The 27,188-nt window shown below is 43.2% G+C and overlaps 4 protein-coding genes across 7 annotated transcripts in view; 3 read left to right on the top strand and 1 right to left on the bottom strand.

Moving 5' to 3' along the window:
• Positions 1 to 1,315: 1,315 nt before the first annotated feature.
• mtmr7b (myotubularin related protein 7b) lies at positions 1,316 to 7,687 on the top strand. Of its 2 annotated transcripts, none has more exons than XM_077605999.1 (14): positions 1,316 to 1,605; positions 2,176 to 2,301; positions 2,966 to 3,128; positions 3,441 to 3,598; positions 3,691 to 3,819; positions 3,887 to 4,021; positions 4,083 to 4,215; positions 4,323 to 4,432; positions 4,576 to 4,701; positions 4,779 to 4,828; positions 5,285 to 5,485; positions 5,658 to 5,792; positions 6,025 to 6,151; positions 6,417 to 7,687. In XM_077605999.1, exons 1-14 carry the CDS (start codon positions 1,582 to 1,584, stop codon positions 6,732 to 6,734), a joined length of 1,935 nt encoding a protein of 644 aa, XP_077462125.1. In that variant the 5' UTR covers positions 1,316 to 1,581; the 3' UTR covers positions 6,735 to 7,687. The 2 variants fall into 2 exon arrangements, with proteins under 2 accessions (XP_077462125.1, XP_077462126.1); XM_077606000.1 differs by having other exon boundaries at positions 6,025 to 6,197; positions 6,417 to 6,613.
• Positions 7,688 to 9,156: 1,469 nt separating this feature from the next.
• pmm2 (phosphomannomutase 2) lies at positions 9,157 to 12,219 on the bottom strand. Of its 2 annotated transcripts, XM_077605235.1 has the most exons (9): positions 12,014 to 12,219; positions 11,361 to 11,472; positions 11,203 to 11,279; positions 11,051 to 11,142; positions 10,865 to 10,964; positions 9,955 to 10,030; positions 9,778 to 9,896; positions 9,561 to 9,670; positions 9,157 to 9,412 (listed from the first exon to the last, which is right to left on the bottom strand). In XM_077605235.1, exons 1-8 carry the CDS (start codon positions 12,086 to 12,088, stop codon positions 9,566 to 9,568), a joined length of 756 nt encoding a protein of 251 aa, XP_077461361.1. In that variant the 5' UTR covers positions 12,089 to 12,219; the 3' UTR covers positions 9,157 to 9,412; positions 9,561 to 9,565. The 2 variants fall into 2 exon arrangements, with proteins under 2 accessions (XP_077461361.1, XP_077461360.1); XM_077605234.1 differs by having other exon boundaries at positions 9,157 to 9,670.
• A 549-nt stretch (positions 12,220 to 12,768) lies between these two features.
• Positions 12,769 to 15,195, top strand: hmgb2a (high mobility group box 2a). The gene is made up of 5 exons (XM_077605674.1): positions 12,769 to 12,936; positions 13,677 to 13,850; positions 14,076 to 14,221; positions 14,289 to 14,463; positions 14,531 to 15,195. The coding sequence occupies exons 2-5, from the start codon at positions 13,704 to 13,706 to the stop codon at positions 14,705 to 14,707; spliced, it is 645 nt and encodes a 214-aa protein (XP_077461800.1). The 5' UTR covers positions 12,769 to 12,936; positions 13,677 to 13,703; the 3' UTR covers positions 14,708 to 15,195.
• Positions 15,196 to 16,007: 812 nt separating this feature from the next.
• The window catches only part of wdr17 (WD repeat domain 17), a 14,889-nt gene continuing 3,708 nt past the window's right edge, over positions 16,008 to 27,188 (top strand). For both annotated transcript variants that reach the window (XM_077605665.1, XM_077605664.1), the window contains exons 1-25: positions 16,008 to 16,144; positions 18,534 to 18,662; positions 18,837 to 19,020; positions 19,082 to 19,312; positions 19,851 to 19,961; positions 20,128 to 20,268; positions 20,361 to 20,483; positions 21,083 to 21,273; positions 21,359 to 21,527; positions 21,880 to 21,971; positions 22,061 to 22,143; positions 22,234 to 22,320; positions 22,857 to 23,021; positions 23,141 to 23,256; positions 24,022 to 24,108; positions 24,332 to 24,481; positions 24,545 to 24,681; positions 24,857 to 24,982; positions 25,085 to 25,240; positions 25,526 to 25,590; positions 25,876 to 26,008; positions 26,107 to 26,195; positions 26,389 to 26,488; positions 26,793 to 26,932; positions 27,175 to 27,188. The exon at positions 27,175 to 27,188 is cut by the window's right edge and continues 98 nt beyond it. In XM_077605665.1, the coding sequence (XP_077461791.1) occupies positions 16,142 to 16,144; positions 18,534 to 18,662; positions 18,837 to 19,020; positions 19,082 to 19,312; positions 19,851 to 19,961; positions 20,128 to 20,268; positions 20,361 to 20,483; positions 21,083 to 21,273; positions 21,359 to 21,527; positions 21,880 to 21,971; positions 22,061 to 22,143; positions 22,234 to 22,320; positions 22,857 to 23,021; positions 23,141 to 23,256; positions 24,022 to 24,108; positions 24,332 to 24,481; positions 24,545 to 24,681; positions 24,857 to 24,982; positions 25,085 to 25,240; positions 25,526 to 25,590; positions 25,876 to 26,008; positions 26,107 to 26,195; positions 26,389 to 26,488; positions 26,793 to 26,932; positions 27,175 to 27,188 (3,022 nt within the window). In that variant the 5' untranslated portion in view covers positions 16,008 to 16,141. The remainder of the gene's footprint in view (positions 16,145 to 18,533; positions 18,663 to 18,836; positions 19,021 to 19,081; positions 19,313 to 19,850; positions 19,962 to 20,127; positions 20,269 to 20,360; positions 20,484 to 21,082; positions 21,274 to 21,358; positions 21,528 to 21,879; positions 21,972 to 22,060; positions 22,144 to 22,233; positions 22,321 to 22,856; positions 23,022 to 23,140; positions 23,257 to 24,021; positions 24,109 to 24,331; positions 24,482 to 24,544; positions 24,682 to 24,856; positions 24,983 to 25,084; positions 25,241 to 25,525; positions 25,591 to 25,875; positions 26,009 to 26,106; positions 26,196 to 26,388; positions 26,489 to 26,792; positions 26,933 to 27,174) is intronic.

Below are 27,188 nucleotides of genomic sequence, written 5' to 3'. Positions count from 1 at the left end.
TTTTTAAAGAGAAGTACGCTTAGACAGATAGATTTGCCTATTGGTTTGATTTACAGCAGGTAAAAAAAAAGCAACTTAGTACTGAAAACCCAAGCGACGACTTGTGACCAAATCTGATACAAAAATAGTCATATCGGGTGCCGATAACGATACTGATTATCGGATTGGGACATCACCAGTAGTCACTATGATAGTACTAGTATATATGCTAATAAAAGATGACACAGTGAGGTTGAGTTTTTGAAGGCAGGGACGATTTTAGAGGCAATTTAGGGTTTAAAAATGGACTCTCAAGTGTCATTTATCTGTAAACAGATGGAGTGGACATTTAGGTGAAGCAGTACAGCGATATATTTTGTTTTCGAACGTTTCAGTTTTTTGTGACTGACACCGTCTAAACCTTTATTAACAAACCAGCAAAATGAACAATATTTGCACCTGCTTAAGTTGCGTTCTGGAACTTTTGATTTAACACCGTTTCATTGACGTATCATCTTAAAGAGTAGTATATAATGACCGCAAATGTTTTGTAATAGTATTTCAATGTTAATTGCACGAGGAGCATCTTAAAAGAGTTATTGACCTGCCTTTTTTCTTACATTTACTCGGTCAAGGTTCACCACAGGTACAGTATGAAACGCAGTTGTGGTATTCGTGCTCAAAAAGACAGGAATAGTGTACAAAAAGAAGGATAACTCACCATTAGCAGGAGGCAAGAGGTGTTTAGTTTTACCCAAATGAACTGCAGACGATTTTCACCAGCTGCGGTTCGGAAGAAAATGATAAATGTTCACTTTACATACAATCAATCACTGGCTGTTTCCCAGAGCCACAAAAAAACGCAGCACGCACTCTTCCGCCCTTAGTGGTGGAAACGGGAGTGACATTAAACGCAGCAGAAGTGCTTTTTTTGTGCAAACGTGCGCAAAACTGCAAAGTTGCAAAGCAGTGAATGAAGGCCAGGACTTCACATTAATGAATAATATTGTTATGAGCCAAGAAAAAAAACTTTATCTTCCAATATATAATCTCCAATTAAGTTCATACCTGTGTATACTACATTATATAGAAAATCAATAGGAAAAAAACGCACTCTATCAATGACCTTGGCCAACGAATAAAGATATTTCTTTGAAAACGTGCTTAAGATGTCCTTTATAGGCCTTTTTTTTAACTGGGACTCTTCGGGTTTGCTATAAAATCATTGAAAAGCACTGGTCTACTTCGTTAACATGCCAAAATGAACTTGCAGCGATAGATGATCTGCCACATACAACATGGAGGTCACGATCACGTGTCGTAGCAACGGCTTCCCTCGCACAATGCGGTGTATGTCTATATCCATGTCTATGACCGTATCAGCCCAAATCGCTACAAGGTGCTACTTCGCAGGCACAGCAAGGTTCAAGATGGCAAAAAAACAACGCTACAGCATTATTTCTCTCTTTCGGTAGAAAACAATGACGCTTATTTCAGCGTATAGTCCGGACAACCGCCGCGGGGAATACCACGGACACTAAAGGGGCACACGTCTGTCCACAATCGGTCTCCTCCACCTCACCACCATTTTGCTTGTCAGTGATGGAGCACATCAGGACGCCCAAGGTATTGTCAACAATGACACGCTAACATTTGTACTGAAACTGAGATTTGCCATTTTGCCATTTCTTCGCACCGGGATATTTTTAGTTGATAGTCAAACCCGGCTGAGTTACGCCGTGGTTTTGCATCCCAAATGGACGAGAAGCTTCCTTTGGGCAAGGACAAGGACGAGCATCCGCGATGGCGTTAGTGAATGTGGACAAACAAGCATAACACGGCACGGTTTTTGTGTCTAGTTCGAGGCTGGAACTTGTCTTTTCTGTCGCCTGACCTGGCTGTAATGTCATGTTCTCAAACCGTCTAAAAAGCATCTTTTTAGTCGTTTGCACCCACCTTGCACATATTTTCTACAATTGGCGTTTGTGACATTTTCTTATCAGATTCTATCGCCATCTTTGGACATTGGGCCAACCATGACGATGCAAAAAATAATAATTATGCTCTTAATATGATGAAAAGCCATGAACGTTTTGACATTGGATTTTTTTTCAAATTAAAACAGTTAGAACAGGCGTTTCATTAATAAATAAATTTTAAAAATCCCCTTTCCGTGTGTGTATTTGCTTCCATCAGGTGGAAAATGTGCATCTTCTGGACCGCTCAAAGGGCCAAAGAAAGGCCACTGTTGGGACTCTCTACCTGTCAGCGACACATTCCATGTTTATAGAAAACAACCCTGAGACGCGCAAGGAGACGTGGGTAAGCAGAGAGGCCTTCTTATTAACTGTCCAAACCGTTTTAGCCGAAAGAGGTCGGCAGCAAACGATCGCTGCCAACGGTTCATCGCGATAGTGTCGTTCCGTCTACCGCGTATTTGAGGTTTAACACTACTTTTTTTCTATAAAAGGTAATTGAAATGAAGTTTGGTTTCATTTTAATGTTCAGTAGAGGCTGTATATACAATTGTGAATCATTATTCTTAGCCAGGCACCCTCTAAAAACAGATTATGCTGTTTTTATGAGGAAAAAAATGGACAGCTTCCTCATAGGATGTTGTCCTTGACTTGATAGTTTTAAATCACATGACAAATTGCCCAACAGGATGAGATGGAGTGTGCATTTTCTAGTGTCGTAGGCAAAACTGAGGTAACAAGACACATGCAATGGAGCCCTCGTGGTACAAGTCAAGCATGTCATCGTGTGTTGCAATCAATTGTTACAGGGTCATTTATCATTCCGAAATGGTCCCATGACTTGAAGGAATATATGCAAAGGGTTGCTTGTCCTGCTCATTCTTACAGTCTGTTTGTCTTGGCTGTTATGGTCCTGTAGCGTCTCCCGGGGGGCTAGCTGATCTGTTTTGGAATTGTGATGTAGTATTTGTCTTGGGGAATTAAACTGGGATGGAACTGACATGTTTCAGGTCTTGCACAGCATGGTAAGCAGCGTGGAGAGGTTGCCCACCACGCCGGCGGGTAGTCAGCTCATCTTGCGCTGCAAAGATTTCCGGATCTTCCAGCTTCTCGTCCAACAGGAGAAAGACTGTCTGGATGTCTACGCCTCATTGTTGAGGTTGTCGCGACCAGGTTGGTCTACTTGGAAGCGCCATTCATGTCTTGATTTGGTTTTAAAAAAACACGCTGAGTCATAGGAATAAAACGGCAGTATTGAATTGAATGCTGATGGAATTTAATTTGAATTGGATTGAATTCAATGCTGATGAAATTAAATTTGAATTGGAATGAATTCAATGCGGATGAAATTGAATTTGGATTGGATGGAATTTGAAATTGATGAAATTGAATTTGAAATGAATTGAATTAGAAATTGATGAAATTGAATTTGAAATTGATGAAATTGAATTACAAATGTGTTAACTGAATATTTCCTTTTTTCAGAAAAGTACAGCGAGCTGTACTGCCTGTCGTTCAATCCCAATATTAACAAGGAGGAGAGACAAGAATCGTGGAACTTCATAGACCTGATGGCCGACTACAAAAGAATGGGAGTTCCAAATAATCTCTGGGTTCCCTCAGCGGCTAATAGTCAATACCGGGTGAGTTCCTGGCCAGTGTTTCTCCGTGCCAACATAAAAGCTGCCGTCGAAAAAAAGGCAACTTGAACAGATTCGGTCAAAAATCTTTGCAGATCTGCGAAACGTATCCGTCGGAGGTCTTTATTCCAAAGTCGGCGACATCTTCCATCGTAACCGGGAGCTCCAGATTCAGGAGTCGAGGGCGATTCCCCGCGCTGTCCTACTTCCACCAGGACACGCTGGTCAGTGTTTCACACAAACGAACGCAACGACACGAGCGTAACGCTAACGTTTCTGCCCCGCGCCCAGGCCGCCGTTTGCCGGTGCAGCCAACCCCTGTCGGGCTTCAGCGGACGTTGCCAGGAGGACGAGATGATGCTGCAAGCCGTGATGAAATCCAACCCCGGAAGTACCTATATCTACGTGGTGGATACCAGGCCCAAGGTAATGCTTTGAAAATCCCAGTCCTAGCGCGTTTGGCTACATGGCGCTTCTGTACACGCAGCTAAACGCCATGGCCAACAGAGCCGCCGGCAAAGGCTACGAGAACGAGGACCACTACGGCAACATCAAGCTGCACTTTATCGGCATCGAGAACATCCACGTGATGAGGAACAGCCAACAGAAAATTGTTGATGGTAAGACCGCACGTGAAGCCCTGGGCAAAGTAGGAAGAGCGAAACCGGAGTTCAGTGTTTTGCCGTGACGGCTACAAATGTGCTGATCTCGCTGGTCTCTCTTGCAGTCGGCGAAATGCGAACCCCGTCAATGACTGACTTCCTTTGGGGTCTGGAAAACTCGGGTTGGCTGAAACACATCAAAGCCATACTAGATGCCGGAGTCTTTATCGCCAAGGTACATGCTTACTGTTGAAACGCCTTGTTTTGACACTTGTATTTGGAATTTGGGAGCCACTCATGGAGTTCCCCCCCCCTTTTTGGGCCCATATTTTTGCACGGCATTTAATGCATAGAATCCATTTTTTGTTTTTTGTTTAGGCGGTGGCTGACGAAGGGGTGAGCGTGTTGGTCCACTGCTCCGACGGCTGGGATCGGACCGCTCAGGCCTGTTCCGTAGCCAGCGTACTTTTGGACCCCTTTTATCGAACCATCAAAGGAATGATGGTAAAATACATGTTTGTTGTTCCTCATAGTATTTGCACGTAACTCCTATCTATACGTTTCCCTCTTTTGTCGTACAGGTCCTGATAGAAAGAGACTGGGTTTCCTTTGGTCACAAGTTTTCCCACAGGTGTGTATGTACCCGGTCAAAAAAGTCATTTAAAATAAGAGGAAAATAAGAATGATTCCTGTTAGTTTTTTTCAATACAGAAAAGCCGTTAAATGGAGCGACGGTAAATACCGAGTAAGTTAAACAGCTCCGAACAACTTTGCTAAGGACATTAAGACTGGTTGTGTCAATGACCAGCATTATATTATCTTTACCGTAAATCAGGAATGAAAAAAAAAGTCCATCTAATTTCTAAAGCACGCATTGGGGTCGTGTGGTTACCGGGGAGAACTTTCAAAGTTCGGAAATCAGATTTGCTTGCTATTATCTACCAATATTAAAATGATTTTTTTTTTCAATTTGATTTTCAAAGTTATACCAGTAAATATGCTTATTTGTTGTATTTCATGGTCCCCCTGCATTGAAAATGAATGGCTACTCATTTCCATGTTTTTTTCTCCTTGTCCCTTCGTCCAGGTACGCCCACTTGGACGGCGATCCCAAGGAGGTGTCTCCCGTTATCGATCAGTTCTTGGAATGCGTGTGGCAGCTGTCTCAGCAGTTTCCCTGCGCCTTCGAGTTTAACGAGGAATTCCTCGTTGCCATACACGCGCATGTTTATTCCTGCCATTTTGGGACATTCCTGGGCAATTGCCAGAAGGAGCGCAACGATATGAGGTAAGAAAAAAAAAAGCCAAGCGCCTCAAACCTGCCTTTCCTATTTTGTCTAACACCAAATAATGTGGCTGTCATCTGTTTTTCATATTTGTGGTGTGATACCGTAAAGCTCTCGCGCTCTATGCTGTACATTTTATGTTTTTATTTATTTATTTTTTTTATTTTTTTTAAGGCTTCGCGAGCGGAGTCATTCCGTCTGGCCCCAGTTGTGGAAGGACAAAGCGGACTTTACCAATCCACTGTACAAGGCCGAACTGAGTCAGTGCCAGGGTGTCCTGAGACCCAACACCACCCCCTACTGTTTCAAGTAAGGGACTGCAGAAAGGCCTGGCTATCCAGAGCTGTACAACTAAAAAAGTTGTTGTTGTTGTTGTTGTTTTAGCTAATCCCACAATTTACTTTGTAATTACTTCAAATATTCATTCACTATCCGTCCAATTTATCAATTTGATCAATTAGAGCTGAATTTTCCGGAATTCCACTTGGTGCACATTCTAACACTGGAGTTGAATTATTATTATTTATTTTTTTCATTTTAGAATGTGGAAGGGACTCTACAATCACACGGAGCGGTCGACGCCTCCTTGCCAATCACCTGCGGACTTCCTGTCTGCTGTGAGGGAGGAGTCCCAGCAGTTGGAGGAGGAGCTGGCCAATCAGCAGGAGGTACCACCTGGAGGAAACGCTCCTCTCCACCCGGGCTCCAAACAAGGCATACAATACACACAACACTCATGAACACCACTTTCGCTTTTTAAATTATTATTTTTTTATCACTTTTGATAGCATAGCATAATTCAGTGACATGAAAAAAAAGAATTTTTCATTTCCAAACAATACGGGTGCTTGAACGGCTCGACTTTGCGTGGCAAACGTAAAAACTATTTTATCCATTTGACTCGATGAGTAAATTTGTGTCCTTCTCACGCAGAGGATAGCGGCGCTAACAGGGAAGCCGCTAACGTGGGAGAAAGTCCAGGTTAAAAGGAGAACCGGGAACGTGGGCCAGAGACACCGCGGACCGGACCCACCCGGGACGTACTACGCCGTCCCAGCGGAGCGGAAACGCCGGGACGCCAAGGGCGAGGAGCGCGCCCTCGTTCTCCCTCTGGACAACCACAGCGACCTGGAGTCGGGGGTGGGGGACCTCAGCAGCCGATCGTCCAGCGCCGGGGAAGAGGGCCAGGACCCCCACGCCGATGGGAGGGGGTGGCCCTCGCCGCTGCCCGACTCAAGTAATTCAAGCTAACGAAGCTATCGTAGCATTATTTTTTTTTGTCCCCCTTTTTTTGGGTAAATGGCTTTTTTAAAATATATATTTAAGAGCAAAAGAGCTTTTTTTTTAAATGTGTGTGTGCTCATTTAGTGTCATTTTAAAAAAAAACACACTTTTAATGTGTTGGACATTTCATGCAAGTGGATTGGAACATTGCAAACTTGCAGATAGCTTTTTAGCTTCTCGTAAAAGTCGTCGCCTCGTTTAACGATTGAAATTGCGACCGTAACGATGTCGTAGCCATATGAGACATTTTTGTTTTTGTTTTGGGAAATGGATTTAGAACTTGGACAGCTTTTTGTGGTGCAGAAAAAATCTAGCTAAGAAACGTGGCTAGAGGGGAAATTGCGGAAACACTTCTCGTGCAATTATTTACATTGGCAAGCACTTGATGGCCTGAAACATTTTTTGTTTTATTATTATAATCACTGTTAGTCAATTAGGTCTTGGAAGACAACGAGGGAAGTCTTGTCTAGACATACTTTGACATCATCTTGGAACAAAATGTGAATATTGTTTACATCAGCCCCTGATTACAACCAACCTTTCATTTTGTGCAATATCATTCATTGTTTACCCCAACAATGTTATGTTTTTACTGTTTTTTTGTGTGTGTGATGAGGGAAAATGATATTTTGGCTGCTGACAACCATCGCTGTGACAAAGGAGCGATTTTATTCCTGGAGTAAAGGCAGAGGAGAGAACAAATAGGCCCCCCTTACTGGGTGAGTCCATTTTTTTTTTAAATTGTATTTTATTTTTTTTACACATTTTGTGACAATGCTGTATAAATGTGATTGGAACTAAATAGAAATGGAGGACAGCAAGGTGAATTGAATTTTTGTAAAGAGGCGAGTGATGTGGAATGATCACATTGCCTGATGTATTGGTTCTTCCTGCTAAAACAATAAACTCTTTCATCTGTCCGTAACTTGCTTTATTTCTATCGAACACAACGAGTCAATGTGGAGCATTTATGAAGATGGCCAAGCTACTATTGGTAGATGGCACGACAATAACAATTTGATCCCTCCCCTTTGTCCATTTCCTTAGCAAGGCTCTTATGAATTAGGAATGTCCGCAGTAATCTTTAGCGTCAATCCAGAGTGGATTTTCACCCTGGTTTCCTGCTGCTGCCAAACATCTTGATTGAGTCTATGATGACATCATTGTAAAGATAGATAACTCCTTGAAAAGTAGATCATGGAGCAAAAAAAGTTGGAAGAGCCCTGCAGTAAGTCATGTGTGATCCCTTTCTGCAAATCTGGCGTCCTACAAATTCAATCAGTGGATTGCACTCCAGTGCGTTTGCTTTCAGCACAACCCCCGTTGGTTCCACTGTGGACCAACAACCTGCTCCCACCCACAGCCAACGGCCCTTGAAAAGCGCTTTGCCCACTACTGATGTAGACTGTCGAAGTCAGTCCAAGACTTTTTTGGACCTATTTAAAATGTTGCGGACATTTGACATTTTGACCCATTTAAGAGCACCTTGATGAAATTGAAGCATTAGCATAAGACTAGGCCTTCATTTAACAGGGGTGGGCAAACTATTCCACAAAGGGCTTTGGTTCCAACCTCCAAAGAGGAAAGCTTTGCACAAATATTGTATGTTGCAAGTGCAATCAGTAGATTGCTGTCAGGTGCTTGTTGTTTCAGCCCATCCCCCGTTGCGGGAACTCTGTTTCTGTGACCCAAAAAGCTGCCCCCACCCACAGCCAACGGCTCTTGAACACCGCTTTGCCCAGCCCTGGTGTAGACTGTCAAAGTCAGTCCAAGACTTTTTTTGGACCGATTTCAAATGTTGCAGACTTTTGACCATTTTGACCATTTAAGAGCGCCTTGATAAAGTTGAAGCATTGGACGTACATATGAAGACGTAGCATCCCATAAGACTAGGCCTTTATTTAACAGGGGTGGGCAAACTATTCCACAAAGCAGGGGTGCTTTAGTTCCACTATTCGACAAAGGGGAGGCATATTTTCATTCCAAGCTCTAAAGAGGAAAGCTTTCCACAATTGTGGTGTCCTGCGAGTGCAATCAGTGGATTGCAGTCAGGTGCTTCTGCTTTGAGAATTCCAACCCCTGTTGCTTCAACTGGGTGTCTGATTTAACAAGACAACTTTTGTTCCTCTTTACCCGAGTCTTGAAGCCTCATTTTGTTAGTTTTAATTGAATCATTTTCTTTTTGTCGTGCTCAGTAATCAGATTTCAATCCAAATAAACTTGGCTTTATGTCTCGTTTATCTGCAACCCCAAATATATGATCAGTAAAAAGGATGCCCATATCGAGTTACAGAGGAAAAATACATCATTGTCGTTTTCGGTAACTGTTTTATTTCAAAACCCTTCAAATTCAATTTAGCACCTAATACAGTAAATAAAAAAATCAAAATGAAAAGTGAAATATGTTTTTATTAACCAAGTAGGAAGAAAAACAATATTTTTTTCATCCTTCCCAGATAGTATTTGACACATTGAATAGTTATTTAAAGTCAATTGGACAGAAATTATGCAAAAATGACAATTGGTTTGCCTTACAAAAAAAAAAATCACTGCCAGGCCTCCCAGTCAAATTGGATTGGACGTCTATCGCCCCAATGGCAGCCATAGACTTCATACTCGGCCCTTCAATTTTTTTTTAAGCAGCCCTTGGAAAAAAAAGGATCCTTGTGGTATAAAGGCTCAAAACAAAATAGTAATGTCATGGTGTTCATTAAAATTGTTTTATAATAATAACTGTCCCCACCAGAAGCCCCGCCTCTTGACAAAGTCCCCCTAAACAGGCCCCTCACGTACTTTGCTCACGAAAAGAAAAGCTGCTGGCAAAGTTTTTGCGTTTCTTCCGGACACGTCACTTCATGTCCAACGGTGCGAGGGTCGCAGTAGATCTCGTAGTCATTTCCCCCCTAAAGCAAAACAACATAGGAGTATTCATCATTTTTTTCTACTTCTTTCAAGGTATTTGTAGCACTAACACTGATTGCCATCAACGTAGAGAAGGCGGCACACCGACCGGCTTGGTCTTGTCCCCGAAGAAATGAATGGTGGAGTAGTTGTTGTCCTTCTCAAGGATCCCCAGGGAGTATCTCTTATCCCAACCGTCGGGGAACACGTCGAAGCTGATTTGCCCTCCTGCCAGGAATCCCCAAATAAGTCCAAAACGACACGTGGTCCAATTAGCGTCACTCACCGATTGAAAATGACAGGCCTTTTCCTTTGAACTGTTCTTTTAAAACGGAGACAAACGTCTCCCGGATTTTTTCTCTCTGTTGGGGCAAGAAATTGAATGAGTGGGGTCATTTTTTTTTTCAGGTTTTCGTCATAATAAACAAGCAAACAGTTTCCTTGGGTACACGGTCGATTGGTCGCCGGTCTTTTGGTCGCCCGGGAGGTAAGTGATAATTACCATTGAAATGGTTGCTCAAATTCCCTAAATACAAACTGTGAATGACTATTTAGTCATACTTAATGCCCTAGTCATTATTAGGATAAAGAAAAGCTCCAAATTTCCCGGACTTTGATTGTTTTTTGTTGGAGAACTTGTTAAGACCGTGACGGACGTCGCTTCTTAAAGGGACAACGCATATAGGTACATACAAACTCTTCTACACTCACACGTCGGCTCAGTGAAACTGCTCATGGCCATTGTTGGCTTTTATTGATGCGCACACCGTCTTGTTTTACCTTGTTTTGTCGCCAGTCTTTTGGTCGTCGGTCTTTTGGTCGCCCGTTGTCGCGGTCGGGCGACCAAAAGACCAGCAACCAATCGACCGCACGGTTTCCTTTATGCTGTTTTACGACAACGCACTGTGTACTTGATGCACTTTTTTTGTCATCTCCTGGATGGAATTTCTGGGCTAGCTCGTATGAAAACAAATAGACTCAGGCTCCATCTTGCAGGTGAGATGCACATGATGTGTAAAAAGCTAGCCATGCTAAGCTAATTGAGCTAACCATGACTATTTTTCTGAAGAAAGGCATTATTGTCCCCCATCTGAACACTAAAATGAGAGCTTTCTGTCTTCTGTGGAGTGTGTGGGAATCTATTTTGTATTTTTTAACGCAAGCCAATTGAGTCAGAGTGAGAGAATAGACGCTACCTGATCCAGTTCATAGAACTCGTTCCGTTCTTCTATGGTGCAGCTGCGTCCAATCGGGGAAACGTTCAACATGCCGTTACGAAATTCGATGAACGTACCCCTGCCGAGAACAAAAAAATAAAAATGCCAGCTCCTTTGAAGGCTCAATAAATAAGAGAGGGAGAGAAAGATGTAACGTAGTAATACCTCTTCTTGGGAAGTTTGATTTTGGACAAGTAGTTGAGACAAAAATCGATAAACTGGTGCAGTAGTTCTTCTCCCATGTGAGCTTGAATAGACTGATGAGATGAAGGAGATACTTTAGGTTTAGGAAAAGCCTGCTTAGGACAATGTCTTACCTGAATGGATAGTAGCTGTCCCTCCTTGTAGGCCACAAGACCATTCTCCGCAAATACGTAGTACATTTTCTGGATCACTGTTAGCAGACGAGAGAGCGTCCATTCATTGTGGACATCTTATGCAAGTTTGAAGGACAGGACAAATGTTTGTTTCTTACCATCATTTCCCAGTTGCTCTTTGATTTTCCCGAGGTCCGAGCCACCGACCACGCCAACACGAACCCGAGTCTTCAACTTCTCAATAAACGTGGCCATTTCTGCAGTTATAGGCTGCAAACAGTTAAAAAAAAAAAAAACTCTTTCCTGAAATATCCTCAACTTCAAGCACCATTTTGCACAAAATGGAGGGGTTGAATTGGGCCAGGTAGGCCAAAATACCACAAGTAACTTTCCGGGTTAGTTTTATCGTGAGTTTAAAAACAAATGTCTCGCCAGTAAAAGAACATTAGGCCTAATATTTATTTTGTGAGACCATTTGTAAAGGTTATGAAACTTATCTTTAGAGTAAATTACCACCTTGGATTTATTTATTTATATTTTTAGCAAATGCTGGATTTATTTGAATATTGAGAGTGGATACTCATAATCGCAGTACTAATACACTTGACATAAACAGCTACTACAAAATACTTAGGTACATGGGGAAAGAGGCGTGGCCAACCAGTGATGACTCGACTTTAAGAGAAAGACCACTGTTCGAGTGTGTCCACTTATCAGGCGATCATTATAATTTCAAAAAATAAAAAATACATTTAGGTGTAACATTAAGGTTTGAAACAAGTGAGGCGTATTTTAAGAAATAATCTAGTACTTGTCTCGCAGCTGTCAGGGTCCCGTCTACATCAAATAGGCAAAGAGTGTTGTGGTCCACGGCGATGTCCCCCATTTTCTTTCCCAGCTTCTTCAGCAAGGTCCCAAAGTGGTGTCACCTCCGTTTATGGCTATTTTTCAGTAATATCACAACGCGTCCATTTATAAGTCAATCACCACCGGACGGCGTTTCTTGTTTGACTGGAATGGCAGCTGTAAAGCAGCGAGAACGCAAAATATCGCCATCTACTGGCCTGGAGTTTTTTCCTTGGCCACATTCAATCTAGGTGCACGCATGCGCGGACTTGATTTAGACTTGCAACAGATTTTCTAACGCAGTGCTTTGTCATAAACGCCTGAGAGCCTTCCAAATGTTTATAGCATTTTCTTATCTCTAGCATTCACCATTGCCACTTAATTATTATGATTTTAAAAACCAAAACGTTTTACATCTGTCCAGAATTCAGCGATAGTTTCATTATTTATAAATGTATGGGTGTGGGTAAATGTAATTGACTCGCTCCCATCTGCACTGCGGTTAGAGTATGTTGTGGTAAAATACGAAAAGCTACTCGAAATGTCTCCCTCGCCAAACAATTAAAGACGAAAGCCCTGTTTTTATTTCAAACAAAGAAGCTTTCGCGCCATGTGTTTAAAACCCGTCCCTAGCCAATCGACATTCAGACAAGAGAACTACACTGAGGTTGTCTCTCCCGATATTTGGACCAATCCAAAAGGGCGTTTCTGCGTCATCCTCTGTGTTCAAATTGAAATGTCCGGATTCGACCTATCCGCTGCCGCCGGAGGAGGAGTTCTACAAGTACTTGAGGGCAGTTAGTGTGGCGTCGCAGACCGTGACAAAACCTCTAGGCTTTGTATCGTCTTCACCACTCAGTCCGTCGTTCATTGTCCAAATTGTAACAGGTTAGTCTCCATTTTCACTTGTTTCTACGTTTTATGTTCGTCGCGTCGTGTAAGGTTGTTTCAACACTATGTACCCCATCGTTAAACTACAGCAATTCCGCGGCCCGCACTTGTGTCGTAGCTCGTGTGAACGTTTTGAGTGTTTAAATGTGTTAAACTGTCGAGCTTACATTTAAAGTGTGCGTGTGTGGTGCGGTAATGCTACTATATACAAGATTAGGCCTTAGTCTGTATTTGTTTGTGAGGTACAAACTGCGCAGTCTGCCTTCTTCTTGGTAAACAACTGCAGCTCAAACGCCATTTGGTACACGGCTTTGCACGATGGCCGAGCGTTCAACTTGGAATTTCAGTAGCTCGGAGGCCCGTTTCCTTCTGTCTTTCAACTCAAGTCATGGGGGCTATTTAAACCCAGCGAAATACGTCGTGTGGAGCTTTAGAACGCGCTCTACGGCCACTTTTCGGGGTTTTGCGAAGTTTAGTTTGGGCGGGAAGATACAAAATGGAGTCGCGTCTTTTTGTCTCTACAAGGCAGAAAGCCGATTAAGGCCACGAACCATCTTTTCACAGCCCGTTTGAGTTGTTTAATATTCGGGAAGCTTGTGCAACACTAACGAACACAACTATACTCCTTTCACAGTAATAACTATCGGCACACCACCTACCTTTTCCCCACAATTATTTTTTTCTCGAATAAATCTTTTGGGAACATTTTTCCTGATTTTTTTTTCTTCTTCCTCTAGTCTTTACTAGATTTAAAAAAAGCAGTTATGAAGAAGGACCCAAATAAGCCCAGAGGTAAAACCTCATCATATGCCTTTTTTGTGGCGACCTGCCGTGAGGAGCACAAAAAGAAGCACCCAGGAGTCAGTGTTGGATTTGCTGAGTTTTCCAAGAAGTGCTCCGAAAGATGGAAGGTAATCTACAATGGTCGTATTCGTGCTATAGAACTGCTTTGATTATCAATGTATTCTTCAAAAAGCACCACCATTTTAATAAACTGGTATCTTGAGATAGGTGGAGAATTCATTTAGTGTTTATCCTTCAGCTCGCAAAAAATGGTCCCAGGCTATTGTTGCGTTTAACTGTCCTAGCAGGTGAAGCATTTTGTTTATTGGAGCCATATTGGCGTGTGTGTGCAGACTATGTCGAGCAAGGAAAAACTGAAGTTTGAGGACCTGGCAAAGAATGACAAGGTCCGCTACGAAAGAGAGATGAAGTCGTACGTCCCCGAGAAGGGTGCCAAAATGGGAAAGAAGAAGGACCCCAACGCCCCCAAAAGGCCCCCGTAAGCAAAACGACACATTGGGTGGATATTTGTCAGCGTCCATCTAAACACCCCCCCCTTCCCGTAGCTCGGCCTTCTTCGTCTTTTGCTCGGACCACCGACCCCGGATCAAGGAGGAGAACCCTGGCATCTCCATTGGCGACATTGCCAAAAAGCTCGGACAGTTGTGGTCTACGCAGACTGCTAAAGACAAGGCTCCGTATGAGGCCAGAGCCGGCAAACTGAAGGAAAAATATGAAAAGGTAACGCCGCCGCCGTCTGTCCGTCCCCGGCGGATTTTGACAGAACGTCCAAACCTATCGTCCCCAGGATGTTGCGGCTTACAAGGCCACGGGCGGCTCAGGGAAGGCCGACGCCGGCAAGAAGGGTGGCCCGGGGAGGCCAAAGAAGTCCGCGCCAGTCGCCGCTGACGACGATGATGATGACGACGAGGACGATGACGATGAAGAGGAGGAAGATGATGACGATGACGAAGACGACGATTAGGCCGGCGGTTGCCACGTGGGTCGTTTTTGTTTGCAATGCGTTAAACTCAATTATTTCATTGTGTGGGTGTTCGAAACGTATAGCCTGCTGTCCCTGTTGAGCCATGTGGATCAGACCTGTATTCCTTGTCCATTTCAGGGATTTAGTTGAATTTTCTCCCCCCTATCCCCCCCTTCAGTTAGTCCCCTTAACTATTTCTTTAGATCCTCGTTGCGCTATCAAAATGACCAACTTTTGGTTGGTCGCGTCACATTTGGGAGGGAGTTCACCTGTGTTACGGTCGGCGGACAGCAAGGTTTTAAAGAAATGTTTGTTTTTCAGAGCACTGCTTAGGTTTGTTTAGTGGTGCCGTTTGTTCACTGTCATTTTACTCAGACTTACTGTTTGAATTAAATGGGGAAAAAATTGCAGCCATTTTATTATTAAACAATGTAGAACTGAAGTTTTTTGTTTCTTAAAAAATAAAATTTTGTATATTGGTTATAGTATGCAATCTGTCATTTTTCATTTGAGAAATGTGGCTGATCAAGGCATTTATTTGCTTTCAATAACAAATCTACTTTGATAACCTAGGAGTACTTTATTTTTATGATATAGTACTCAAAGTGTTATATTTTCCAAGCATTTTTGTTGCCACTCAAAATATAGTAATGTTTTAGTCTGTGTAAATGGCAAAACAAATTAAAAGTACTTTTGGAAGGATTCTATTTTGAAGAAATTGTTTAAGGTTGTAAAGTACTTCTTCCTGGAGTTGTCCACTTGAGGTCACTTGATTCCTGTCAAACTACAGTAGGATACTATCTTTTGTAACAGTTTTATTACTTCTGTGGAAAATTTAAAGAGATTTTAAACGCTGCATACAAGTATCTACATCCACTTTAGCCTGTCATTTTCCTACTTATAATGGGAAAATTTATTTATAATCCTACAATGGCAGTCTGGCAGACAAAATGTCAACATTTCCGTGAATATTTCCTCCAGAAATGGAATAATAATTATAAACCATAGCCACTGTTCTGATATGAACATTAAGTCAGATACCCATGAACTTGTTTGAGTCTGATGGGGTGAAGTGACATTTCTGTCAGAATCTGACCGTTTGGAGATGAGAACCATGATGATGGTGGTCTGAGTCCTTCGCAAGGCAGTCGAGAAGGCGACGGGCTACCAGTAGATGTTGGGAAACTCCAAGACTCTCACGATCCCCGTGTCTTGTCATCTACTCTTGATGACATCGCGTTCCACACGAAGAGCGATTTCGAACGTGGGTGACTGCCACTAATCTGGACCAATCACGGATTAACTCGAGCGTCCCACCTGCCCAATCGCCGCCGATGTCGGAGGCAACCTTGCGGCTTGACCAGGCGGACAGGAAGCCCGTTTGGAGTCTCGAGGAGCTGTCCATTGTGCTCGAGCCCAGCCAACCTCCGATTGATGGTAAGCACACGACCCCCTAAGAAACACTTGGCGTCGGAATAGCTCGACGACGACGATACGATTTGCAGGTCCTAATCGCGGACCAATCGGTGCTAGAATCGTGCGAGCGAGCGAGCGTCAACCACCTTCACGTCTCAGTGGACAACATCCTCGCTCGCGTATTAGTCAACGGCGCTGAAACCTGTTGATGACATCTCAAACCAAACAAAAATATAGTCAATGAAAGTCTCAGGCACGGGTGAGAAGTGGCTAACGTTTGCTTAGCTCATGAAAGATGGATGATCCTCCACACAATCGCCGATGGATCGCCTTCCAATCCGGTTCTGCTATCGATTTTGTCATTTCCTAATTCGTGAGTGTTCATTCGGGTGTATCATTGACAACGGCGACAATTAAATGACGGTCTTGAAACGCTTTATTGATTTACCCTTACAAAATGCAGATGCTATACCAGGTTGTCATTTTCGGACCAGGGCTGCCAAATTGAAACAAGAGCGTGCTTGATTAGTCATAGACTGGGGAACGATGAATGCGAGGGGTAAATAAAACAGATGGAACTCGTGATAGAAGAGTCCTAGCAGAAAGACAGTCCATCCGAGACATGCTGGAGGTCCATTGGGAATTTTACACTTTGTAAATTGCTCCTTTAAATCAGATTTTTGCACATCTACGTCACTGAAGGACCTTACCCATTACATTCAATGCCTTTATTGACATTATACAAGTACAATGAGTGCACACAAATAAATAGTTCTAAAAAGATTTCTATACAATAAAAATGAAGTGAGTTTTTTTTTAAATAAAAAGTGACACAATTGGAGTGGATTACTGTTGCAATGCTTTAGCATGTTCACCAAGTGTGATGTTGACTTTATGAAATCCACATTGAAACGCAGCTTGCTGCCCCCCAAGGTTCTGAAAAAGCGATCATGAAAATGAGTGTGAATTCAGGCTCACAAAGCGGCAGTTATTAAAAATGAAATATTTCAATCAATCCACGCACGAATCATTTAAAAAGACGAATTATGGGTGACAGTAGAAGAAATGAATAATAGACATCGCCACTATATAGAATACCATTGCAGTCCAAGATGGTAGAGTATTCTATTTAGTGGCGATGTCTATTATTTCTTTCGATGTTCCCTCTAAACTGCGCGTGCGCAATTGCGCACTACTCTCGTCTTCGCACAGCAAACATATGGACCATACAAAATATAATTCAATTACATTTTTTTTCTGTGCCGTTTAGCAACGCAACTCAGTGAGTGGCAGCCTGTCACTTATAAACGACAACAAACGCCCAATTACGAAAAAAACTATGACTAGCAGTGTGTCCAGCCAATGATATGATTCGGTTTACTTTGTGTTTACTTCCGGAGCAGGATTTGATGTCAACGACGTTGATTGGCTGCGTTAGTTAGGCGCTATGTGCAGGTGCCTCTGATACGCAGGTTAGCATTTAGCTAATGGTTCGGTGGAGTTGCTGCCTAGCCTTTACGTATCATGGGGAAACGAGCCAAAGTGAAAAAGAAATGGGGTTCTTTTAAGATGGAATGTCTGTTGGAGTATGTGCAAATAGAAGAACAAGCGGCTAAATTGCGTAAGAATTGTCTATAACTTTGCTACGTGTGTGTGTGTATGTGTTATCGTTTGTTTTCAACCTACACGGGACTAAAGATGGAAATTAGCCCTCGGCTACAATCTTACATATTTAAATATATATGTTCATTAACATGAATATACATATTTTCATTAGTATGTGCTGTCCCTTAGTTCTCTGCAAAACCTGCAGCGAAGCTAAAGTTGTAAGTGAGTTTTCCGATGGAAAAAAATATTGCATATACAAAATGGAAGCTTGACTATCTCAAGTGACTCATTCAGCAGAAAAGTCATTTGAACGAGAATGACACACGTGAAAAATAAGGTCAAATTTAAGTCAGATTTGTGTATATTCTAGTGTCATTTATTAAGATCATTTTTTCATAGATATCAAAAATTATATGTTATAATGACTATATCGTTTATGGGTAGTAGACTTCCCTTGATTATTTTACAAACGTCAATGTATTGACCTGATTTTATAGCGCTGTAATCTAATTTAGCAACCGTTTAACCCTAACCCTAACCCCATACAAATGTAAACAAAACCAACATTTTATTCAATCTTCATTGTTCAGTACCAGTGGTTGTCTTAAAAAAAAATCTGCGTCCTTTTTTTTTTTCAAAGGCGATGAGAAATTGCCTTAGCCAATGACAGCGGAGATTAGCCCAATCCTCTCCACACACTAGCTCTTTATAATCATCTTGTCTACTTGAATCACCGAGCCCTCCTCGTGCGTCGTGATTGGTGTGCTAAAGCGAGTGTTTCCCGTTGTTTCTTCACGTGTAGGCGAGGATGGCCAAAGTCAAGCAGGTGGGCTTGCTGGCAGCGGGCTGTCAACCATGGAATAACGATGTCTGCGCCGCCAGCGGCGACCGCTTCGCCTACTGCGCCACTCTTGCCATATACATCTACCAGGTAATCTTTGTTACCCCGGATTGCTGTTTTGATCGTGTGCGGTTGATTGGTCGCCGGTCTTTTGGTCGCCCCAACCATAACAACAGGCGACCAAAAGACCGGCGACCAATCGACCGTGTACCGTTTTGATTAGCTTGAGTCTGATTTCTCCATTTTCGGATTTCTTTCTTTTAGTTGGACCAGCAGTACAACGAATTCAAGTTGAGGTGCATCATGTCGGAACACAAAAAAACCATAACGGCCATCAGTTGGTGTCCCGATAACCCCGATCTGTTCGCGTCGGCCTCGGCCGACAACTTGCTGATCGTGTGGAACGTCGCCGAGCAAAAGGCCGTGGCGAGGCTGGACAACACGAAAGGTAGCCGCGCCCCCATCCGACTTCAAAGTCGGACGCCGTCCTGACGTGTCTTTTCTCGCAGGGATCCCGGCGGCAGTCAGTTGGTGCTTGAGTTCGTCCGACGGCGTGGCTTTTGTCTCTCAACGTGGCCCGCTCTACGTTTGGCTCTATGGGAATTGTGAGCCCGGGGTGACGGTGCATAAAGAGGCCCACTCTTTCCTGTCCGATATCTGTCTCTTCAGATGGCACCCCAGCAAAAAGGGAAAACTGGTTTTTGGACACACCGATGGCAGTTTGTCTATTTTTCAGCCAGGTATGGATATTTACCGTATTTACACGCATATAAGCCGCATTTGTCGGACAAAAAAAAGATGACTGAAACAAAGGTACGGCTTATATGCGCATAAAAAGACAACGTGCACGAAACTGCAAGGTGACAAAGACGAAATGCCATGACGCCATAACGCAAGACAGTGCGGCTGATACGGTAATTTATTTCAAAATAGAGAAAAGATAGACAGATAAAACGCTTAACAAAATTTATTTTGACATCTATGAATGAAACTCCGGAGAAAAAATAAACTCACTTGTGCCTGTCAGTGCTCGCTCAGGGCGCCGCCATCTTACCTAGTTAAACGTGCTCTGACTGGCCAGACGGGAGTAGCCTTGATGTGTTCGTAGCTTTTAACCTGTCAGCACATCCCAATAGTCATTAATGCTGATGGAAGGTCTTGCGGTCGATCGTTAAAATATCAGCCTCGATACCTGCGTAATGTGTACCCCCTGCTATTGTTGCATAGGACCAAAGTTGGGCTCCCCTGCTGTTTTGAACTCTTATTTCTTTTGTGTAGGTTGCAAGAGTCAAAAACACGTGTTGCGGCCTGAATCTTTGGAGGGAACGGATGAAGAGGACCCCATCAGCGCCCTGGAATGGGACCCTTTGTCAACAGATTACTTGTTAGGCAAGGAAATGTCAAACACATTTTGCTCGATTGTGAAAGTGGAAAAGAGTTTGACCAAATCCAAAATTGAAAGCCATTTATTTTCTAGGGGGCAACTCATTTGCATATTTCTTGCAAACAAGACAACCCTACCATAATGAATCTTTGTTATTTTTGGTCTCTACAGTGTCCAACCTGAACAACGGCATCAGGCTGGTGGACAGCGAGGCCTTGGCTTGCATCACGTCCTTCTGCTTCCCCTCAGCGGCTGCGTCCGTTCAGTGCCTGGCGTGGATTCCCTCCGCCCCAGGCATGTTCATCACCGGAGGTAAACAATCCCACACCCAACCAAAAATCCCATTTTAATATCAACACGCGGTGTTATCGTTCCTTGAGCTAGCATAGCCTCGTTTCTTTTAGACTCCCAGGTCGGAGTACTGAGGATCTGGAACGTGTCTCGTCCCACGCCGTTGGACAGTTTCAAACTGAAGAAGACGGGCTTCCACGCTTTACATGTCCTCAACACGCCTCTTGCCAAAAAAGGTACAATATGCACATTTGGGACCTTGAAAAAACTTTTTGCACGGCAACGCGCCCGTAACATAACATCAACAAATTTAAATGATCTTGGATTACGATGCAGACACACTCAAATAAGTTTAACCTAACCTTACACTAAACTTAATTCTAATTTTGGTTTACATTTTGACACTTTCTTCTCCCGGCCGGGTTGGCTCTATTTGCCCCGCCTCCACCCTGACTTTCAGATGAAACCTATCGAGGCTTGTTTCCTTTGTCTTCCCTTCAAAATATTCCCAAAATGATGCACACAAAGGTCCTCACAATAGGATAACGCATGACCACTTGCCAACGAGAAGTAGTATATACTCCTCTCATATTAGCGAACAAGCTCCGCCATTCGCACTGACTAACGGGGGAAAAAAAACACTGAAAAAAATGCAACGCTCCGCCCAGTGCTCGTAGAGACGTTACACGAGGTAGTGTACTGTAGTATTAATTTCGCCTTTCAATGTTCAGATTTTGGCATTTAAAACAATTCCTCCATTCGTGGAATGAATTCTCCGAAAAAAGTCAGTTTGCCACGATCATCTTACGACGGCGTCCCCTTCCTCCGCCGACAGTTCAGATTTGCTGTTCTTCGGGCAAAAGTCAGCAGCACACGAGCTCCACCAGCGAGGCGGTGCCGCCCCCGACCCTGTCGCAGAACCGCTCCTTCTCTTTGCCCCCCGGCCACGCCGTGTGCTGTTTTATGGACGGGGGCGTCGGCCTTTACGACATGGGCGCCAAAAAGTGGGACTTTCTGCGAGACTTGGTAGGACTGACAAAATTGACAAAGTGCCAATATTTCTGAAGTGGTGAGTCAAAGGTCATTTGCGTTAACTGTTGTCCATTTCCAGGGCCACGTGGAAACCATCTTTGACTGCAAGTTTAAACCGGATGACCCGAACCTGTTGGCGACGGCCAGTTTTGACGGAACCATCAAAATCTGGGACACCAACACACTGACGGCAGTTTATACCTCCCCCGGAAATGAGGGAGTGGTTTACTCCTTGTCTTGGGCGCCAGGTATGCACACAATGGAATTCTGGCAACGGGTATTTTGAAAGAATATGCAAATGAAATCATTTAGTCACCAGATGAATTATGGGAACATTGGCATCATCTTGAAATTAAATCACAGCAATTACGTCACAGCAAAAGTGAAAAAAACGTCATTTTAAGGCCCCAAATCATTCAGATACACTCCTTGTTTTGTGGGAACTTTGGCTAGGTCCCTTTATTTCAAAGTCTCACATTGGGAGTTTGGAGTCTAGGTACCTAGTTATCTCAAATGTCTTCAAAAACCATAAATACCAATGTGCGCACACACACTAAAAAATGATATTGCGTTGATTACCCCTCTCTTGTTTTTCGGAAGGTGACCTAAACTGCATCGCAGGAGGAACATCTCGGAACGGAGCTTTCATTTGGGACGTCAGGAAAGGAAAGATAATCATGCGCTTTAATGAGGTGCCTTTTTTCGCTACCTATTAAGACGTCAAATCTGTTTGTTTTTTCTCTATAACGTTCGTAACTTATTGTGTTTATTCTTTCTCCAGCATGGAAAAAATGGTATATTTTGTATATCCTGGAGTCACAAAGATTCTAAGCGAATTGCGACCTGCAGTGGTGATGGTTTCTGGTAAGTAGTCTGTTTACCTTTAGCATGCTAAAAATCGGATTACTAGTATTTGCATGTCTTTTTTGAATTAGTTTTTGTTTTTGACCACAGTATCATTCGCACCATTGATGGTAAAGTCCTTCACAAGTACAAGCATCCCGCTGCCGTTTTTGGTTGTGACTGGAGCCAAAACAACAAGTAGGTTCAAAGTTTTGGTTGGCCAAATCAACGTGTTAGTACGTCCTAAAATCATGTTACAAAATCTGTACCCAAATGAAAGCATACACGTGACCTAGATCAGGGGTGCTCAAACTTTTTTGCTCAAAGATGACAAAGCTGATGATGTACTTCATGCAGCAGGACCCAAAATGGAGCTGTTTCCCAGCCCAAGTCCTATATATATATATATATATACATACATCTATATATGTATGTATATGTGTATTTATATATATATATATATATATATATATATATATATATATATATATATATATATATATATATATATATATATATATATATATATATATATATATATATATATATATATATATATATATATATATATTTTTTTTTTTTACTGGATCAATTCCTACTCTCATGCGATCTACCAATAGTACCTTTAGCGATCGAAGTATTGAGAACCCCTGACCTAGATGAACAACCAGAATCTACCTCACCGTTTGAGGTCATGTTGTACGTTAACCACTAGGGCGTAACGTGTTCCACAGGGATATGATCGCCACCGGTTGTGAGGATAAGAACGTTCGCGTGTATTACTTGGCCACCAGCTCCGACCAGCCCCTCAAAGTCTTCACCGGACACCTAGCGAAAGTATTTCACGTCCGCTGGTCTCCGCTTCGAGAGGGGATACTGTGTTCCGGATCAGACGACGGGTGAGTTTCACCGCGACGTTCCGTCACGGGCATAAACCAACCTGTGCTTTTATTGTTCAAAAGAAACAAAAATAGGATCTTTTCGATTTAAAAGAGCGTGTTTGACTGTGTTTGGACAGTACCGTTCGGATTTGGGACTACACACAGGATGCCTGTATCAATGTGTTGAGTGGTCATACAGCACCGGTCAGAGGTCTAATGTGGAACACGGAGGTTCCGTACCTCCTCATTTCTGGTACGGAATTCATACTTTTCCTTTACCTTGTCACCTTCTTGCCTGGTTCTCCATCTGCTGTGTATAAAACAAGCATGACTTCCAGTCAATGTGACGGCGTCAAGCGAGTGGCAAAATGATGTTGTATTTGGATACATTTTCATACCTGTCAACCTCGGCCCTTATTAATGAATGATTGCAATTCCCCTTATTAAGCGATTAAAAAAAAAAAAAAAAAAAAAGAAAAACAAATGCAACGAGGCACATACTTACTCGCATAGGGCGCACTTAAAAGTCTAAAATTTTCCCCGGTGACCAATCAGCGGGTGTGCCTTTTGTATGCACTAAATTCAAGATTCTATAGATGAGATGTCGCTGTATGACGCTGACAGCTTGGATGTCTAGGTACATTGCTTGCTGACGCTTTATATTTATATAGTGAAAAGGGGAATGCGCAGGTGCATTTCATGCTTTAAGCATGACAATATTAGCAGTCGAGGATGACGTTTTCGTCTGCTGCCAGCGACTGAGACGATCCAGATTAGAGCCGAAATGGGTAAAAAGAGAGGGTTTTTACAAAAAAAAACGTCCTTTGAAAAAAGGAAAAAAATTCCCGGACAAAAGTTGTTATACAGCGTACACAGTTTGAAATGACCAAAAACGGGTTAAAAGTTGACAGGTATGCATTTTATTTAATGACTGTTATGCAGATGAGCACAAATTTAGCGGTACAATGTTCTCAATGAATATTCATTTCCATCCATGTCTTTATTTTCCTCTTTCCAGGCTCTTGGGATTATACGATCCGAGTTTGGGACACACGGGACGGCAACTGCCTGGACACGGTGTACGACCATGGCGCTGACGTCTACGGTAAAACAAGCGCTAGTGCTAGCCTTTAGCTCTGAATAAGCAGTCAGCATGAATAATTGGTCACAGAAAGGAACTAGTGTGGCCTATGGAGTTTTAGTGCAGTACAAGAAAAGTAGGTGCACAACTCCAGTTGGGCATGGTGACGGCGCTTGGGAAGAAACTCCTCCTTTCTGTTTGTCTTGGCTGTTATGGTCCTGCAGCGCCTGCGTGTTTGTGTGTTCAGGTTTAACTTGTCATGAGAGTCGTCCCTTTACCATGGCCAGTTGTAGCAGAGACAGCACGGTCAGGCTGTGGTCGCTCATGCCGCTGGTCTCGCCTCTCCTCCTCAACGTTCTCACCGATCGACCTTGGGAGAAGATCATCGGAAACACCGGTATGGAAGGGTTTTGTTTCCTCTTCTGCTCAATCTTGACCCCACATGTCGTATGTCTCGCAGACAAAGCCATGGTTCCCGGCGCGCCGCCGCTGCTCTGCGGGAAAGTGTCCAGAGACATCAAACAGGAGCTGGAGAAAGAAGTCAGCTCGGACGACGCCGCCGCCAAGAAGCTGCGTTGGTTCTCCGAATGCTGTTTGGTAACTATTTTTCCTTTTCAAAATCCAACGATGAAGGCAGCCGACAGGGGAAAATGAGCGGGGCCACAGGTGGCCACTAAAGGGGGGAGGTTGCAGGGGCCAAGAATTAAAAACGGAATACGGTAATCCCTCGAATATCGCGGATAATGTAGACCAGACATGTTTTTTTTATTAGCCTCCAGGGGGAAGCAGCAACCTGTGGGACTTGGTGTTTGTGATCAACGGCCAGGACGACTCGCTGCTACCGGGGAGCTACAGCAAGGGCGTCATGCACATGAAACACCTCCTCAAGTTTAAAACGGTATAATTCACCTGGCAGGGAGCGATGTCTTTCAAGGGATTTTGTTGCTGATTGAATGAAAATGTTGAATCTTCCCGTCTTCTTTGATGTGTCGCGTCACAGTCCGAAGCCCAGGAATTGACCATCGTCAAGATGTCCAAATTCGGAGGAGGGATCGGCGCTCCGAGTAAAGAAGAGCGCCTTAAAGAAGCGGGAGACATCCATCTCAGGCTTGGACAAATTCAACGATACTGTGAATTGATGGTGGAGCTTGGACAGGTGATGGCTGACTTTTTAAAATGATTCAAAAAGTTTGGAGTATTAAAAAATATTCCCTTTTGTAGTCATGATCACAATCTATTTGAACAATGATTATGGTTTATGGACTATCAGATGAGGGATGAAAACAAAAAAAACAAATTGAATTAATTTCTTCCCCCACCTTCTGTAGCCTTATTGATTTTATCTTCTGTTTTTAACATCAACCTGCCCATGAAAATGAGCCTTTGACTAGAATCTTCCATATTTACACGTATATGTTTATGAATCTGGCTTGTCTGACAGTGGGAGAAAGCTTTAGCTGTGGCCCCAGGAGTATCCATGAAGTACTGGAAAAAACTCATGCAAAGGTAGGTTTGGATTTGCATCTCTGAAATGATCCATGACACCCCCAAAAAACACGGACTATTTTTGCTTTCTTTATCTTTTTGGTCCGTCATTTGCTTAGACGGAAACCATGGTCAATCTTAGTGTGCCATTGGGAGTTTGGTGTACTTTTTTTTTAATATAGTTTTCTTGATTCAGGGGGTGCAGCTGCACAGAAAATGTTTAAAGGGGGGTGCAGAGATAAAGAAACAGTGACACAAAAACAGGATTGAATACCTATTTGCGTAGACACATTTTATTTATTGCAGGAGAGCCGATCAGCTGATTGTGGAGGATAACGATGATGCAATCCCCTACTGCATCGCCACCGGTGACGTTAATAAGTTGGTCACATTTTTCACGGGCAGAGGACAACTCCTTGAGGCACTACTAGTTGCTCAGGTATGGTGGCTCATTGTTTTTTTTTCCAAGGACAGTCTACAATAGAGAAAATGCAACAAGAAATATTTCCATGATGGAGAAACATTTTTTTATTTTAGGGGGCATGCGAGGGGAACATTCGTACCCCTCAAACCTCGTCTACAAACCACAAGACCAACGATGTGGAAAACAGACAACAATACCAAAGGTAATTTATGCACCCAAACATGGTAAAGCTAACATTGCATTTAATATTGCTTAGCAAAAAGGGACCACCAAATGAACTGGCTGATGATTTGAAGGCACGTTTCTTTTTACAGAACGTGGTTTAGTCATTTTAACATGTTGATATCGTTCCGAATCCGAAGCTTACAACTTCTTCCGCTTTTGTTTCACCGCAGTCAACTGAATAACGTGTGCTCGCAGCTGGCCGAGTGGTACTTTCAAGATGGCTGCTCCGTTCTGGCGGCGTGCTGCTACCTGGCCGTTGATAACGTCCAGGTACTTATGTCCGCCAGTTCACACCATCCCCCAACTTTCCCTACACTTTACGTTAATTTATGGCGCAAGAGACTATTCAATACGTTGCCGTTAAAAAAAACAACACGACAGTCCTCTGAATAAGTGTTTAGTGCACCGGCCTCGCAGTTCTGGGGTCGAGGGTTCGATCTCCATTGTGTGGAGTTCGCATGTTCTCCCCTGGGCTTTTCTGCGGGTACTTTGCTTTCTTCCCACACTCCAAAACATGCATTGTAGGCTAACTCACTGACTCTTAATGCACTTCATCTACATGATCTGTTTTCAGTTGGCCATGTCCAGTCTGATCCGAGGCAACGAGCTGGAGCTGGCCGCCTGCGTGGGCACCGTCCTCGGAGAGACGGCCGCCCAGAGTACGGCTTACTGTCTTCAACTCCTGGCCAGGAAGTACATGAGCCCGCTCACCTGGTGAGTTGGTTTAGTCCTGTCACCCTGCCACCCCATTGGATGCAAACCATTTGCATGTTTCAATTCAAGCCAATGTGGAGCCGTGATGCAAACATCTCAATTGAATGACTTTATTGTCATTATACAAGTACTACAATGACATTTTAAAGCTTCACCATCAAGTGCACACTTACACACTTTAGTAAGTTTGTTGATCTTTGTCATGGCTGACCTTGATTTTTTTTTACTGTGTTTACATTTAGGGAGCTTTCCGTCG

The sequence above is a fragment of the Stigmatopora argus genome, chromosome 7 (assembly GCF_051989625.1).
Source record: "Stigmatopora argus isolate UIUO_Sarg chromosome 7, RoL_Sarg_1.0, whole genome shotgun sequence".
Lineage (NCBI taxonomy): Eukaryota > Metazoa > Chordata > Actinopteri > Syngnathiformes > Syngnathidae > Stigmatopora > Stigmatopora argus.
The sequence above is the reverse complement of the archived record's forward strand: the minus strand, read 5'-3'. Positions and strand labels throughout refer to the sequence as shown.